Here is a 16406-nt window from a genome sequence, read left to right on the forward strand (position 1 = left end):
ACTAAAGGAATAGAAGAAAAGGTTTCATCAGAAGGCTGGCTAAGAATAGAATAGAAAAGAATGATAACAAAGGCTTGTGGCTCAGACTCTCTGTCTGAGCCAGCTGACTGTGATTGGCCATTAATTAGAAACAACCAACATGGGCCAATCCCAGACCCACCTGTTGCATTCCACAGCAGCAGATAACCATTGGTTACATTTTGTTCTTGAGGCCTCTCAGCTTCTCAGGAGGAAAAATCCTAAGGAAAGGATTTTTCATAAAAGATGTCTGTGGCAGTCCTTGGCAGCTCTGGACACCTGGAGGGATGTACTGAATTCCAACATCCTGGAACTGAAGGGATTGATGATCCCCCCCACCTTGATGATCTTCCACCTTGGGAAGGCAGGAAGCAGCATTGCTGCTGGCTCCTGAGAGGTTCTGTGGAGCTGGAGCGTGGTGGTTGAGCTGGCAGTGCAGGGCTGGGGCTCATGGCACAAAAGCAGGACATTTGCTGGGTGAAGAGTCACTGTGGTGGGTGGGCTCTCAAGGGGCCACTGTGTTGGGGAAAATGGAACAGGAAAGCCTTATAAATATGATTTTCTGGCAAAAGATTTTGAGAATATGGAAACTATAAGCGAGATTGGAATGAAAGCAAGCTTTGAGGTACCTCAGTTACTGAACAACGGGAAAACAATGTTGTGGCTGGCTGAAGGTGATCCCCTTTTGATGGAACAACACCCTCTGCTTGCAGACAGGCCCAAGGGTCAGAGCAGACCCTGCCAGCTTGGCAGAAGGGCCCCAAAGAGGAGTTTTTAGGGTTTAAAATGTAGCACAGTATGGTAATGTAATGATTCTTATAGGCTGTATGGAAATGCTGTAGGATTTGTATCTTGTACTAGATTGGTTAGTGAGAATCAGAATATTCAACACAGAAGAAGATTTATTGTATATAAATCTGTATATATAATGGGAACTTTGCTCTCTTACCCCTTTTACTCTCTTACCCTCTCAATCATCCTCTCTCCCCCTCTCTTCTCTCTTTACTTCTCTGAGCTGTGGCTGGCAGCTCCCAGCAGGGCCCTGCACCCGGGCCCTTTGCAATAAACCCCAAATTCCACAGCCTGGCTTCAGAGATCTCTCATCTCCATCCATCCCGACCGTCCTACCCCCCGTTGCTCTTACACCACAGAAGGGCTGAGGGAGTGACTCTGTTGGGTGCTTTCTCCACAGGGCTCTCCAAGGCTGACGAGCTGGTCTGTGCTGAGGTGGCCCTGCGCCTGCACAAGCCCAAGGCCACCATTGTGCTGTGCATCAAGGCCACTCTGAGCATCTGTGAGTGGGCCCTGTCCAGCGGGAAGAACTTTGACTTTGTGTTCAAGGACATCGGGGTCCTGCTCTGCCGTGGGAAACACGTGGCCATGAGGTTCTTTGAAGGCCTGGTCCAAGAGGTGGCTCAGTTACAGGGCCTGGCAGAAGGTTTGCTCCCGGTGAGTCTGGCATGTGTTTCATGTGCCCTCAAGCTGCTGGGGGGACACAGCTGTGGCCTTGGGCAGCTTTCCATGCTCCTGGGAGCTGAGCCTACTGTGCTGCTCGCAGGGAATGAGCCCTGGGTTTCATTCCTGTGGAGATGCTGCTGGCGTGGCCTTGTTGTCCCAAAACACTGAGGTGGTGGGGATGTTCATGGATTTGGGACAATGTAGGGGCTTTCCATGCTCCTGGTAGCTGAGCCTGCTGTGCTGCTCGCAGGGAATGAGCCCTGGGTTTGGCTCCTGTGGAGATGCTGCTGGCATGGCCTGGCCCCAAAATACTGAGGTGGTGGAGATGCTCGTGGATTTGGGACACTGAAGGGGCACAGGGTGGTGGAGAGAGAGCTGGGGCTGGGGGCTGGCAGTGGAAGAGGGGTTTTGTGCCTTGTGAACAGCAGGTAAATCCCCTGTGGGTGCTGCCATGTCTCTGTTGCAGTCACCAAATCTGAAGCTGTTGTCCATAGCCCACCTGGAAAAGGACATTTCCCAGATTCCTCCTGGAGGTGTCTTTGTGCTGCCACAGTGAGTGCAATGGTTTCTGTACGTGGTGGGTTGATAAACAGCAACACCTTTTGGTCCTGGCTTCTCCCATGTGGGAGGAATCCTTGGATGTATTCAATTTTAGAGGTGGAATTGAAATTGTTCAAGGTCCATGGCCATTCTGGCTTCTTTGGGTGGATTCCAATGGTGAATTGAATTCCATGGTGAATTGAAATTCTCCATGGCCATTCTGGCTTCTTCAGGTGGGTTCCCTGGGAAGAGGGCCTGCTTTACCTTCCCAATTCAGTGGGAAAGACCCTGGAGGCACAGCTGGGGGCCATGGAGCTCCACCAGCTCCTTCCTTTTCTTTGAGAAAGACTGAGAGCCAACAGGCCCCAGAGCCTGGGATGTTCTCAAGACTGAGAACCAAGGGGCCCCAGAGCCTGGGATGTTCTCAGGAGTTTGTTTTCTCTGGAAAGCCTCTCTGACAAGAGGGATCCCAGACCTGGCTGAGAGGAGCCCTATGGAGGGAGACTCTCCTGCCCATGCTCCAGTGTTGTGTTTCCTTTGGAAAACTGGTAACCTGGAACAGCTTCTTCCCAGAGGCTGCCATGGACTCTGCTGCCTTACTCCAACTGCTGTCACCCCCTTCTTTGCAGCTTTGTGCAGGCAGATGGGAAGTCCCAGCCACATCCTCTAAGTGCTTTCCTACAAGATGCTGGCACAACAAACAAAACACAACAAAGGACCAAGCACCAAACGACGCCAGGTACGTTCCCTCCTGGGACCTGACATCCTCCATGCCCAAGGGAATCCTCCCTCCTGCCAGAAAATTGTCCCAGCAGGTCCCTCTTCCTCTGGATGGGGACCCAAGGAAGCAGTGGGACAGGACCATGGAGCCCTCAGGGAAGGGGATGGGCTGGGACAGGAGGGCTGGGAGATCCCTCATGCCCAAAGCACTCTGGAGATGCTGTTGAGAGGAGCTCCCTCTTTTTCTTCTTCAGGGAATTTTCCCAACCGCCTCCTTCATCGTCCTCACCTTCCTCCAAGTCGGATATACGATGGGAAAGGGACAGGAAGAGAAAAGAAGAAGGCTGATGGAGGAGTGCAGAGAGGGAGGTGAGAGCCTGGGAGAGCTGGCTTTGGGTAATTCCATGCTCCTGCTGCTGATTCCCTGACTTCTGGGACTCTGGCTGGGCCCTCCCAGGGGGCTCCCCTGTCTGGGGAGACCCTCCTGGGTGATCTTGTGTCAGGAAAGAGAGACCCACTGGATTCTTTGGGTCTTCAGGTTCTTGTTTATTGTTACCTTATCTAGAGTTTTGCATGCTGTCCACGCCAGCTCAGCGTGCTGGAAAAGCACCACAAAAATGGCCACAATCTCTTGATACAAGGGCTTTTCAGACTAAACTGTCCAATTAAGAGCTGACACCTGGATTATTTTATCTTTTAACCCAGTAACTGATCCCACAGAGCTGCAATGCAGACTTTTCTGCCCAATTACAAAATGCCACCCAAACCCATGGAGAAGGAGGAAGAAGAAGCATGAAGAAGAAACCCAGGAGGACACCCTGTGCCCTGCATCTTGCTGCCATCCACAACATACTAAAAATCCCAAAACCTCAATTTCTCACCCAGTGACACACCTGCACTGCTCTCTAGAATCTATTTCACACTTTTGTGGATTCCAGTCTATCTTGAAGTCTGGGAAACTTTCTCCATGAATGAGGGTCAGAGTCAGTGCTCCCTGGGGGTCAGGGCAGCCCAGAGCAGACACAGAAATATTCCCAGAGCCCTGGGTTTCCACACTCCTGGACAGGTGTGAGGAGCTGTCACCTTTGGCCATGCTGCCTGTACTTACTGAGAGCAGATCTGGGCTGTGCCCAAGGCCTTGGCCCTTCCCATGGCATGGGAAGTGGGCAGCAGTGTTTTGGAGAGGTTTTGGAGACAAAATACTTGTGTGGCGTCTTTGCAGTTTGCTGCCTCCAAGTGCGAACTCTGTGAAGAAGGGCAGAGCCACCAAGGAGATGGAAGAGCCCAGAGCTGGGCTGGCAGCTCCCACCATGCACGGAAAAGGTGCTCAGGTATGTTACATGGATGGAGGATCATGTCCTGCCTCACTGCAGGGAGGCTGTTGAGGGGATCCCTTTGGATCTGCCCATTCTGGGATGTCTTTTGGGCCCTCCATTCAGACTTCATCCTTCAGGGAATCTTTCTCTGAACAGAACCTCTGTGCTGTCCAGACTGCTTCAGGTCACTGCCAAGAACTCCGGGGGAGAGAGGAGGGATCCAAACTGTCCCTTGGGTCGTGGGCTGCAGGATGAGACTCTCATTGTTGCCAAAATGTCTGAGCTGCCTTCCCTTTGCTCCATGTCACAGCTTCCAGCCCTGGCAGAGCAGAGGAGTCTGAAGAAGGCTGCTGCATTCTCCCCTGGAGGATTTGAAAGGCTGAGGAAGGAGAGAGTGGCAGCCGTGGCAGGAGTGGCTGCTGCTCTGTCCCCAGAAGGGGCACAGCAGGAGAAGGCGCCGTCCCCTCGCAGGAGAACACCACAGCCAAGGTAGGAGTATGGCAGCCAGGGCTGGGGGACGGGAGCAGGTAGGAGGTGTCACTCTTGTGCCAAGGTTGGGGCAGGAACGGGGGAGAGGCAGGATGGTAGAAAAGGCAAAGAAGGATTTATTCAAAAGAACTGCACGGTTTTTATAGAGTGGTACAACAGATTCTATTCTATTGGCTAACTAACAGAAACATCTTTCTCACACACTGTCCTTGAGAGGAACAGAAAAATGAAGTGTGGGAATCTACAGAATTAGAGGGTTTTGGGAAAGCTGCAAAAGGCAGGCTCAGAGACAGCAGAACTGTGATTAGAGCTAAGCAGCAGCCATGAGATGGGTCAGCGGAAAATTATTTAAAAAGTAGAAAAGCAAGGACAAATAGAACAATGGTCTGTGTATTAACACTTGTCTAGAATAAGTCTCTAAGCTACAGAAAAGTTTATCTAGCAAGATATTAGGAAGGTTGAAGGTTAATAATGGAGCTCTGTGCATTGTGCTTTAAGGCTCACAAGCAGGTATTGTATTTGAAATAAGCAAACATTGTTTAACCAAAGGGATGTGTGCTTATAATGGTTGGATGGAACTACTGTCAATGTGCTTTTGCTTTGTGTGATTGGTCAAAAAACTTATAAAGTGAGTTGTAACATTAAGTTCTGTGTCTGCTGCCTGGGATGTGAGCTGCTGGCATCTTCCCAATGTCATAGCCATGTAATGAGGCTGATGCTAGAAAATAAAACAGCTCAAGGCAGTTCCACAGCAGCCCCGTCCCATTCATGATTTGCTCACAGCCCCCAGCTGGGGATATAAAGCAGAAAAACAGCACCTGCAAATTGTTTATAGTCAACAAGTTATCAAATCTTTCCAGCTCCCTAAAACTTCTCCCAAGCCGCTGTGAGAAACCCTCGCTGTTTCTCTCTCTCTGTCCCTTGACATCCACAGGGAGGGACCCCTCTAGGATCAGGGAAGTGGAGCCCTGAGCTCTGGGCTGGATATGGTCCTTGGACATCCCCTGACCTGGGCATGCCCTGGGGCAGCCCCTGATCCTGGTGTCCATGCTGAAGGGGATGGTGGGGCCCACGGGACACAGGAGCAGCAGGGGCTGGGCCAGGCAGGATTCCAGGCAGGGACTGAGAGGGGAATCTGTCCCTGCCTTGCAGGACCCCACGAGCCAAGCAGGTCCTGCTCAATCTGCAGCCCTACAAAGTGTCCAGGGAGCACTGCATGAAGGCCTTGCAGATGAACCAGTTACGGAAATGGTCCCACGATGACTCCCTCGGTGAGCAGGGGGTGCATCCCCTCTCCAGGCAATGGGGGCATCCTCCTGTGCACCACATCCCTCCCCTGCCTGCAGCAGCCCCTGGCAGTGCTACCAGCTGGGTGTGGGGTCCTGGAGCTGTCCCTGAGCCAGGGACAGCCTGTGGCACGTGGGGACACGGGGGGATTCCTCTGCTCTCGGGCTGGTGGGGCTGGGTCTGCAGGGCAGGGGTGTTTGGGAGGCTGCAGAACCTCCAGGAGCAGACCTGGTGAGAAGAAGGTCTCAGTTGTCCTCCTCCCTGTACCTCCTGAATCCTGAACAGGTTCTGGATCTAACCTGAGCTTGGTGAAGAAGCTGAGTGTCCATGAAGAGACAGCAGCAGATCTGTGACATGGGGGCAGCCACATAGAAAAAGGAAAAAGGAATAAAGACCTAGAAAACCATCACCTTGGTATGGAAATTTCTGCTCCACACCAGAGATTGAGCCCCTGGTTGGGACAACAGTGTTTGCTGATCGTGATGGGACTGGTGGACATGGACAACTCCAGTCACAGAATCTCAGGACAGGTGAGGTTGGAAGGGACCCCAGTGCCTCATCTGGTCCTACCTTGCTGCTCCTGCAGGGCCATCCCGGAGCCCATGGCACAGGATTGTGCCTGAATGGGTCTGAAATATCCCCAGTGAGGGGGACTCCACCCCCTGTTCCAGGCTCCATCACTGCACAGCAAAGTTCTGCCTCACGTTCAGCTGGAACTCCCTGGGCATCAGTTCCTGCCTGCCCCCTTTGTGCATCACTTTGGGCCTCCTGGAGCAGAGCCTGGTCCCTGCTCTGAGCCCTCCCTGCACACAGGGACAAACAGGGATGAGGGCTCCTCTCAGCTGTGTCTCCTCCTGAGGCTGAACAGCCCCAGCTCCCTCAGCCTTTCCTCAGCAGGGAGATGCTCCAGGCCCTCCATCATCTCCACAGCCTTCACTGGCCCCACTCCAGGAGCTCCATTCCCTCCTGTCCTGAGGAGTCCAGAGCTGGACACAGCACTCCAGATGTGCCTGCCAGGGCTGACCAGAGTGGCAGGAGCACTCCCTGACCTGCTGGCAATGCTCTTCCTGATGCCCCCTGGATCCCATCAGTCTCCTTGAACCCCCCAGGACACTCTGCTGGCTCAGGGACAGCTCATTGTCCCCTGGACCCCCAGGTCCTTCTCTGCAGAGCTCCTCCAGCTCACCCTGTGCTGGTGCCTGGGGCTGTTCCTCCACAGATGCAGAACCTGCATTTCCCCTGATGAACTTCAGAAGGTTCTTCCTGCCCATCTCCCCACTCTGTCCAGGTCCTCTGAGGGCTGCACAGCTCTCAGGGCTGTTGAGGCTGGGCCTAAGGAGGGACAAACAGGGCCAGGTCATCAGTCTGAGGTGTTCACTCTGAGAAAGGTGATTTTGGCAGGAGGGGATCATGAAAACCAACTCATGGCCACTGACTGCAGAATTCCACCAACTCCAAAGATGGACAAGACTAGTGGACTAATTAGTGTGACAAGGGAGACAGTCATTTAACCAAGAGAAGATAGAATATTAATTAGAGATTAATGTAACATGCAGCCAATGAATATTGAGGCCTTTGTTTGCTAAAATGTATAAATTACATAAAGCTTTGCTGAATGGTGAGCCAACATCCCTGGGAACCACCGTGCTGGGCACAAACTGGAATGAAGATACAGAGGTGCCTCACCTCAGGGTGGGAACTGGCTCTGCACAGCAGGGAACGAGCCTGGGACTGGGACAGCCAGACCCCCCTTCCAGCCCCAGGATGGCCACAGGCAGGATGGGGCAGGTGGGGTCATGGGTGGGTTCCTCTGGTGTTGGCCCTGGCCTCTCCCAGGTCTTGGGCTGGGTCTGCAGGGCAGGGGTGTCCCAGAGACCACAGAAGGTCCAGGAGCAGACCTGGTGAGCAGAAGGTCTCTGCTGTCCTCCCTGCACCTCCAAATGAGCAGTTTCGGGTCCCCCTGAGCTTGGTGAGGCAGCTGGAGCTCCAGGACCCCAGACAGGAGTGGAAGTGGGGGAGAGGAGAGGAACTGGAATTGGGGGAGAGGAGAGGAACTGGAACTGGGAGAGAGGAGTGAAACTGGAACTAGGGGAGAGGAGTGGAACTGGGGAGAGGAGAGGAACTGGGGAAGAGGAGAGAAACTGGAACTGGGGGACAGGAGTGGAACTGGGAGAGAGGAGTGGAACTGGAACTGGGAGAGAGGAGTAGAACTGAGGGAGTGGAACTGGAACTGGGGGGAGGAGTGGAACTGGGGGAAAAGAGTGGAACTGGGGAACAGGAGTGGAACTGGGCCATGGATGTGGGGTGGGGTTGGTGGCCCCAGCCAGAGCTGCACTGTGAGACTGAGGAGCAAAGGGGCACAGCAAAGGCACAACAGCCTTCCCTCTAGATTGGAATAATTCAAATCTCATGGTCGCATTGCTCGGTGGATTGGGAGTTGGTTGGATGGCAACACACAGGGTGGTGGGGAAGGGCCTTGGTGGAGCTCAGAGACAAAGGGGCATCCCTTGGGATCTATAGTGGGAGCAGTGCTTTGTAATGTCTCTGTCAACAGCACAGACAGCGGGGTCCAGGGCATCCTCAGCACATTGGGAGATGGCCCTGAGCTGAGGCACACCACGCCTCCCTGGACACAGAGCCATTGATTACAGCTCTGTCTGCCTCTGGTGGCTCAGTGTTCTTGTGACACCTCTCCAAAGTTGCCTCTTTGGGTTCTCTCCAAGGCTGCATTTGATAATCTTGTTTATTTTCAATTTTAACAATTCTCTGGTTCCCTCAATGCCTTCTTAATCTGTTGTTTAGTTTCCACCAAGCTGTGCACAGGACTTGACAGGTTGAGGATAAACCAGGTTTTGGAAAAGAAAATGGGTGTAAAAATTCCCAAGCATGTGGGAAATGAAATGTTCTCAGAGGAGATTTTTGCTCTGCCCTTTGCTGTTCCACCCTTGACCCATATTAAAGTAATTAAGGGCAGAGGCCTGAGCTGCTGTGGGCTTTCAAATGTTGCAAATCACTACAGGAAAGGAAACAGGCTTGTTTTGTTGGAGTAAAGATCATTGTTTTGTTGGAATAAAGATCATTCCAGTTCAAATTTTGTGTATGTAGGCTGGTGGAGAGGAGAGAGGCAAAGTGTTTCAGCTGACATTCTGCATTGTCAGCTCAGCTTCAACTGTACAGTAATTTTTGGGTTACACTGAATCAGAAAAGTCCCATTCCCTCCCTCCAAGCCCCCTGACTGGGGACCTGGCTGCTTTGGATTCTGCAATTTTACACAAAGCAGAAAGATGATTTTCACTGTCACTTGAACAATGATTTGGATTCCAGCAAGAACTGGAGCCTTTGGGGCATAAACCACTGCTGAGATTGAGGAAGGTGCTCGGTGGGTGACTGTTGCCCTCTCCTGTTCTGCTGGGATCAGGAGCATTGTTCTCCTGGTGTCTGTGTTAATCCAAACCCACACAATTCCAGAAATCACTTACAGACCTGAGCCTGATGTCAGAACTGAGCTGAGGCACGCTGGTGCTGCTCCATCCCTGTGGCATCTGTGTGTGTTTCCACATGGAAGTCACAGAGAAATGGATTTGATTCCTGGCAGCCTTTGCCCTTAATGACATCCCCTGCACCTTTTAACACATGGGTTTTAATTAGGGGCTGCAAAGAGCACCGAGGATGTTTTATAGCTGGGCATGGGCAGGCACGGCCTGGGGTTCTCTGCCTTGGTCCTCAGCTCTCTCCAAGGCCTGACAGGAGTGGGATCACAAAGGACAGGACCAGGGGAAATGGCCTTGATGTATTTGGGTTCCCCCCAGACAAAGGAAGGGATGATGGGTCTGACTTCATGAATGTTTTTAGAAGGCTAATTTATTATTTTATGATGCTGTATTATATAAAAGAATACTAAACTATACTAAAGAATACAGAAAGGATACTTAAAGAAGGCTAAAAAGATAATAATGAAAACTTGTGGCTCTTTTCAGAGTCTTGACACAGCTTGGCTCTAATTGGCCATTGAGTCAAAACAACTCACAGCAGAATCCAATGCAACAATCACCTGTGGGTAAACAATCTCCAAACACATTCTGAAGGAGTAAAACACAGGAGAAGCAAATCAGATAATTATTGTTTTCCTTTTTCTCTTCCTTTTCAGCTTCTCAGGAGAAAAATCCTAAGCAAAGGCATTTTTTCCAGAAAATGTGAATGCCACATGGCCTCAGGCTGTGCCAGGGGAGCTTTAGGTTGGATGTTGGGAAAATCTCTCTGTGGGAAGGGTGGGCAGGCACTGAAAGGGGCTGCCCAGGCCAGTGGTGAAGTCACCAGGCCTGGAAATGTTGAAAAAAGGCATTTTTTGATGTGGCATTTGGGGACAAGGTTAATGGTGAACAACCTACCCCAGATCCTGGGTTGATGGTTGGACTCAGCAATCTTAGAGGGCTTCACAGAATCAGAAAGTTGTTTTGGTTGGAAAATCCCTTTAAGATCATGAAATCCAACTGTTCCTCCAGCACAGAGAGATCCACCTTGTCCCCTGGTGTCACATCCACATCAACAATCTTAGAGGGCTTCTCTGACTTTAACAATTCCCTGATTATGTGATCACCCTCCTTGTTTCTGGGACTCCCAGAAGAGGCAACTGACTGGAACAGTTTTTTTCTATCTCCTTCCAAACTTCTTTTTTTTTACCCCCAGTTCTGCAGAAAATGGCCAGAATCATGGGGACTCTCAGGTGTTGCCTCAGCTCTCTCTCCACCATTTATTTATTTATTGCAGTTGGGAATGCTTTGCCTGCCGGTGTCACGGCCAGTGCCTCAAAGTGGGAGCGACTCATAAAGGCCAGGATGTGCCTGGGTGTGACTGCCCAGCTGTACCTCTGGGCAGATAACTGAGAGTCCCCTCAGGGTTTATGATATGGCAATAGAAAGTCTGGATTAATGGATTACCAGCACCATGCTGCGGGGAGTCTTTATAAAGCTCTGACTGCTGAGAGCGCAGGGGAAGAGGGAAAGTCTGAGAGACACAAGAAAGGCCAAAGGCAGAGGAAATAAAACCTGTCCAGTTCAGGGGAGGCTTGGCTTTGCAGGCACCATGAAAAGCTTTCTTTCCTGGGCAGTCCTGGCAGTCCTTGTCCTGGTGCACATCTCCCAGGCAGTCTATGTGCAGGTGAGTTTTTTCTCTTTCATTTGTCATTATTACAAATTCAACAAAGTGATGATATTTTTTTAACTTCTGGTTGCAACAGGGATCTTGAACTAAATTAATAGACCTGAATTTTTGCTTTGCTCTGCCTTGATTTCCACCTGTATCTCCCCATGCTCTGGGTTTTCCTTCTGTAAAACACTTCAGGTATCACCAAATGCTGCTGCTGTTTATTTACCTTCTCCAGCCGTATTTCTGCTCTGAAACCCCTTAGGGACTGAGGTGTTTCATGCCCAGAATTTTCTCCTAGACCTAAAGCCATGTGCGGTGAAGGTGCTGACTTTAGAGAGTGATGCAAACAAGGTGTGAACAAAGGAGAAATTATCTTGTGTCACCTGGTTCTAGGCAGGAAGTTCTTTGTGGGGATGATCTGTGAGTTTATGGGATGGAGCCTGTAAAAAAAAGGGGCTAAGAAGAGCTTGGCTGGATCCAATTAAATATTAATAGGCAGAGAAGTGATTAAAGGAGCCCCTGTGAAATTTTCCAAGTACACAGCACCCATGGCTGATACTCCATGTCCTGGTTTGAAAAGAAGTTTGAGTTTTTCGGGGAGTTTTTGGAGTGTCAAACCGTGGCACTCCATACAATGTGGAAGGGGTTAGGAAGGTACTTCGGGGCCCTGGTTTGTTATTGGGAAAGCTTTGGATCTCTCTGCACTCCTCCTGAGAGGAGATTTCAGTCTGATTGCAATGTAAACACCTTCCTCTGGGGACCAGGAAAACTAATAAAAACTAACACTTGTTAAACAATTATTGACTCTCTTTAGGTGTGAGCAGCAGGTGTCCAGGAATAAGGTATCTTTGTGTCCTGGACTATCCTGTTTTTGTCCTTTGGATGACAGAGATATCCAGAAGTGGAAGGTTTAAACTATTCCTTTCTCTCAAACCATTCTTCAACACTTACAGTCTCCAGAGGAGCAAACAGCTCCCAGTGAAAAACATCCCCATTTTACACTTGTAGCCATAAAAAAATATTAGTAAATGAGAATGGCTGCTTCTAGGTTATGTAAAAGAGTAGAAAGTGCATCTCTGGAGTCTGAGCTGGAATTCTCCTCTCATTAATCATTAAATCCATGTTTTACCCACTGTACTTGCAGTGAACTCTGAGTCTTGCACTCCTTTCACCTGAAGTCTTTGAGGTTTTGAAGATTCTTTGATTATTTATTGCACAAAGTTGGCTTGCACTCTTCTTCCCTGAAATTGTTCCTGAGACTTCCCTTCCTTGTCCCAGAGTATCAAATTTAGCTCTCTCTAATCCATCTTTCTTACTTGAGGTGGTTTTGTCTCTGTTTTGCTGTTCCTTTATTCTTTTTTGTCCCCAGGACCTGCAGATGTCAGGGTTTCTTCCCAGTTCCTGGTTTCTCTGAAATTGTGCCCGTGGAAATCCACCCTTTTTCAGTTCTAGGGGTTTTTCTTCTCAGTTGTGTGACCACAGCTGAATCTAGAGCTGCCTTTATAGGAAAAGTGAATTTTTCATGGGCAGCCAGGGCTGATCACAGAACCACAAAGTTGTTTAGGTTGGAAAATCCCTTTAAGAGTATTTGATCCAACTGTTCCTCCAGCACAGAGAGATCCACCTTGGCCCCTGTCACATCCAGGTGTTTTTGGAGCACTTCCAGGGATGGTGGCTCCACCACTCCCATGGGCTGCTGATGCCAGTGCCTGGTTAACTTTTATAGACTCTTAAGGTCAGAAAAGATCTCTAAGATCCTTGAGGTCAACTGATAAATTAACCTGAGTAAGATCATAAACTGATTGCAAGAGAAGAGATTTTGACGTAGTAAATACGCACCCAAAGTCTGCCTGATTGGGTTTTTTAAACTTTGAACACCAAAATAATGTGGTACTGTAAAAAACCCTCCAAAAACCCAGCCAGAATCAAATCCCCTCCCCACTCATCTCACACCATTCCTCACTGGACTCATGGGGATATGAAACAAATGCTAATATTTGGTCTTGTGCTGTATCAGTCACTGCATTTTATTTCTTTGGATGAGGAGCTCTTACCTGACTCCAGAATCCCAGGATGGTTTGGGTTGGAAGGGACATTAAAATCCATCTCATTCTAAACCCTGCCATGGGGTTGGAACCTCCCACATCACCTTACTGACCTCATGATGGCCATGAAACCATGCTAAAACAGCAGATATAAATCAGTTTGAAAATGCTTATTTGTTTTCTAGGCCAAACTCTGATTATCTGCAGATGGGTACAGACTCTGTGCACTTGGTTAAACAGCTGCAACACCTCTGCAAATTAAATTTATGACCTCAAAAAGGGGAAATCTCTTGAAACTGAGGGAATGACCCTTAACTGATGAACAGGGAGAAGCAACTGAAACATAGACTACTATTTCTCAGAGTCCTGTCCCAGCTTCCTTAAGTTTCTGATGTGAACTTTTGAGTCAGAAGTGTTATATTTATGCTTCCAAAAACTTGTTTTTTACAGATTGTGTGAGCAAGTTTTCAATGGGCACGGGGTGGGATTGTTGGGCCTCTGCAGGGCCAGAAGCTGGAATCAGTGATCCCTGTGGATCCCTTCCAACACAAGAGATTCTGTGATTCTAAATTAATGGAAACTTGCCACAATGTCTTGGGGGGAAGGGTTTAAGCCCCCAGCAATGTGTGGTGTGATAGAAGAGCTGCTTTTGTGTGGTCACAGCCAACACGTGGCATTTCGACTGCTGTGTTAGGAGAACAGTGAACCAAATAAATCCCCATTTATCCCCACTCCAGCCATGGCTTTGTAGATCTCTACCCCCTATCCCTGGAGGTGCTGGATTGAGCTTGCAGCAGCCTGGGACAGTGGAAGTGTCCCTGTCCATGCCAGGGGCTGGAATGAGAAGAGCTTTAAGGTCCCTTCCAACCCAATCCATTCCAGGGTTCTGTGAGATTTCCCAGTTCTCTCTTTTGAGGCTGAAGATTCCCAGCCTGCATCTTCCTATCCCAGGTTTTATGGGTCTGTCTCACAGGGATGAGCCAGGACTGAATTCTCCCTCTGTCCACTGCCTTCACTCAGGTTTTATCTTGGCTTTCTTTCAACACCATCTTTTCCCTCTGCTGTATTTTTTTGGGAGAAATGGTTGAAATGGAGTGGATTTGCAAAAGGCCTGGCTTCCTGACACTTCTTTTTTCTGGTTCTTCACAGGATGGAGACTTTAAATTCCCCCTGGAGTCCGTGAAGAAGCTGAAGGAGCTCATGGAGGGCAACAAACACATCAACCCTCGCATGATGGTGCCCATGGGCAGCTACTCCCCATGCCAGGAGAAACACCTGCCTGAGGAGTTCAGGCCTGTGTGCAAGAGGGAAGATGCACCCATGATTTTCAGGAGGCTGAGTATGTCGTTGATATTTCATTGTTTTTTCATTTTTACCACGATTTTTAACCTTGAATATTCCAACAGCAGGAGGCAAAGCCATGGAATTGCTTCTGTGTCACTTCTAGGGCAGCTGGGAGGGTTTGTGCTGCCTTTGTGCTGCCCTTTCTCCTGCAAGGCTTGGGCTCCATGAACCAGCCAAGGAAAATTCCTGCAGTGCTGAGCTGAGCTGTTCCCTGGGCACATCCCACTGCTGTGACCAGAGAAAAGTTCATCCAGAGCAGAATAATGGAATCACTGAATAGTTTGGTGGGGAGGACCTTAAAGCCCATCCCATCCCACCCCTGCCATGGCAGGGACACCTTCCCCTATCCCAGGCTGCTCCCAGCCCTGTCCAGCCTGGCCTTGGGCGCTGCCAGGGATCCAGGGGCAGCCACAGCTGCTCTGGGCACCTGTGCCAGGGCCTCAACCCCTCCACAGGGAGGATTTTCCTCCCAATATCTCATCTAAATCTACCCTTCTCCAGCTTAAGCCATTCCTCCTTGCCCAAAGTCCCTCTGCCATGGGCTGCTGCTGCTGCAGGGTTTGCTTTTTTAAGTTATTCTCTTGCAGTTATCTGTTGTCCAGTACAAGGGACACTTTAGGATAAAATGCTGCCATATCCTCTTGTCCTCTTGCTTCCCATGGCTTCCCAAGGAATTCAGGTTTGATTTCATCCCTTCAGTCAGATTTTAGCACGAGCTAATTTTACTCAGAGCAGTTCTACCCACAAGGATCTTTCAAATGATAAAGCAGGAATGCAAAGGAGTCTCCAAGTGCTTTGGCAGGTGGCTCTGCCCTCCTGGCATCCAACTGAATCCCTTTTTCTCCTGGACAGGCCTGGCTGCTGAGGATGACCTGTGTGAGATCTGTGCCAATGCTGCCTGTGCTGGCTGCTTCTGAGAAGGTGGAAAAACCCACACAAGACATGTCCAGCTGGGAAGTTTGTGCATTCCTGTGGCAAGATCATGTACTTTCACCAATCAATATTCCTGGGCTTCATCTCCCACTGCAGCCAAACTGAGCTGCCAGCTCGTGGGGATGTTCCTGCAGTCCTGGATCAGAGCAGATCTGCCAGCAAGGAGGCTGGGACTCCTCTGAGAGCTTCCAGTGCTGCAGGAGTTGGGTGACACTGGAATGGAAATGCCCTGGGTTTCATTTCCCACTATTTTGCCTGGATTTGAACAAACTGTGAAACTCAGCATCCCCTGCAGCCTTTTCAATGGCTAATTTTTTAATGTCCAATAAGTAGTATCCAATCATTAATATCTGCCTGTGATTTGGCCTCCCCTACACACAACACCACTGGGTTATTCCCTTTCCCAGTCCATCCTTCCCAGTGGGTTGGATCCCTTTCCTTTCCCCCTGTCTGCAGGTGACACCTCTGAGTTTGTAGCAGAACTGCACCAAATAACTGGAGCTGAATTCCTGGTGTTTAGGAACACTCTGGCAGCCAGAAATCAGCCTGTTCCTTGTAGTGATTGTTGTTGATTTGGGGAATGGGTGTAGAGGAGCACAGGAACACTTCTTCACTGGCTGGATATCAAGGTTCTCTAAGCTCTCTTTGAGAGAAAATAATTCTAAAGTGCAGTGCTAGAATCACAGTGAAATGAAAGCATTGCATGTTTTATTTATTGGTGGCAAGATTGTGAAGAAATTATCTGTCCATGTTTATATGCTTTACAAGCAATAAAAAACTAGTAATAATTTGGATATTATTGTTTATTTGTTTGTTATTGCTGGTTTTGGGGTGGATTTTGTTTTAGGATACTCTTCTTGCCTCCTTGCTTTTTCCCCATATAAGGCATTTCATGTCTACAGCTTCCCTGAATAAAATGTATCTTTTAACAATGTCCTGAACTGAAAACTGTCACTGTCACATTTTCTGAAAAATCCCTTCCCCAGGATTTCTTCTCCTGGGAAGCTGAGAAGCCTCAGAGAAAAATGAAAACAATAATTATCTGATTGCTTCTCCTGTGTTCTGCTGCTTTGGAATGTGGTTTGGAGATTGTTTATCCAACAGGTGAATA

General features: G+C 49.4%; 2 protein-coding genes across 2 annotated transcripts; both read left to right on the forward strand.

Annotated features, from left to right (window-relative positions):
* The first annotated feature begins 1374 nt into the window (after positions 1-1374).
* Positions 1375-6221, forward strand: LOC136565286 (uncharacterized). The gene is made up of 8 exons (XM_066563777.1): positions 1375-1467; positions 1943-2028; positions 2646-2755; positions 2991-3105; positions 3959-4067; positions 4363-4541; positions 5694-5812; positions 6114-6221. Exons 1-8 carry the CDS (start codon positions 1399-1401, stop codon positions 6179-6181), a joined length of 855 nt encoding a protein of 284 aa, XP_066419874.1. The 5' UTR covers positions 1375-1398; the 3' UTR covers positions 6182-6221.
* Positions 6222-10854: 4633 nt separating this feature from the next.
* On the forward strand, positions 10855-16133 carry GUCA2A (guanylate cyclase activator 2A). The gene is made up of 3 exons (XM_066564085.1): positions 10855-10985; positions 14168-14357; positions 15215-16133. Exons 1-3 carry the CDS (start codon positions 10911-10913, stop codon positions 15277-15279), a joined length of 330 nt encoding a protein of 109 aa, XP_066420182.1. The 5' UTR covers positions 10855-10910; the 3' UTR covers positions 15280-16133.
* Positions 16134-16406: the final 273 nt, after the last annotated feature.

Source organism: Molothrus aeneus, chromosome 21 (assembly GCF_037042795.1).
Source record: "Molothrus aeneus isolate 106 chromosome 21, BPBGC_Maene_1.0, whole genome shotgun sequence".
In the NCBI taxonomy this organism is placed as follows: domain Eukaryota; kingdom Metazoa; phylum Chordata; class Aves; order Passeriformes; family Icteridae; genus Molothrus; species Molothrus aeneus.

Excerpts from the sequence above, each read along its gene's own strand:
- LOC136565286 (XM_066563777.1), top strand. The coding sequence starts at position 1,399 with ATGAGGTTCTTTGAAGGCCTGGTCCAAGAGGTGGCTCAGTTACAGGGC. Across the intron at positions 1,468-1,942 it reads TGGCAGAAGGTTTGCTCCCG|TCACCAAATCTGAAGCTGTT; the intron begins GTGAGTCTGGCA and ends TCTCTGTTGCAG. Across the intron at positions 4,542-5,693 it reads AGGAGAACACCACAGCCAAG|GACCCCACGAGCCAAGCAGG; the intron begins GTAGGAGTATGG and ends CCTGCCTTGCAG.
- GUCA2A (XM_066564085.1), top strand. The coding sequence starts at position 10,911 with ATGAAAAGCTTTCTTTCCTGGGCAGTCCTGGCAGTCCTTGTCCTGGTG. Across the intron at positions 10,986-14,167 it reads CCCAGGCAGTCTATGTGCAG|GATGGAGACTTTAAATTCCC; the intron begins GTGAGTTTTTTC and ends GGTTCTTCACAG. Across the intron at positions 14,358-15,214 it reads CATGATTTTCAGGAGGCTGA|GCCTGGCTGCTGAGGATGAC; the intron begins GTATGTCGTTGA and ends TCTCCTGGACAG.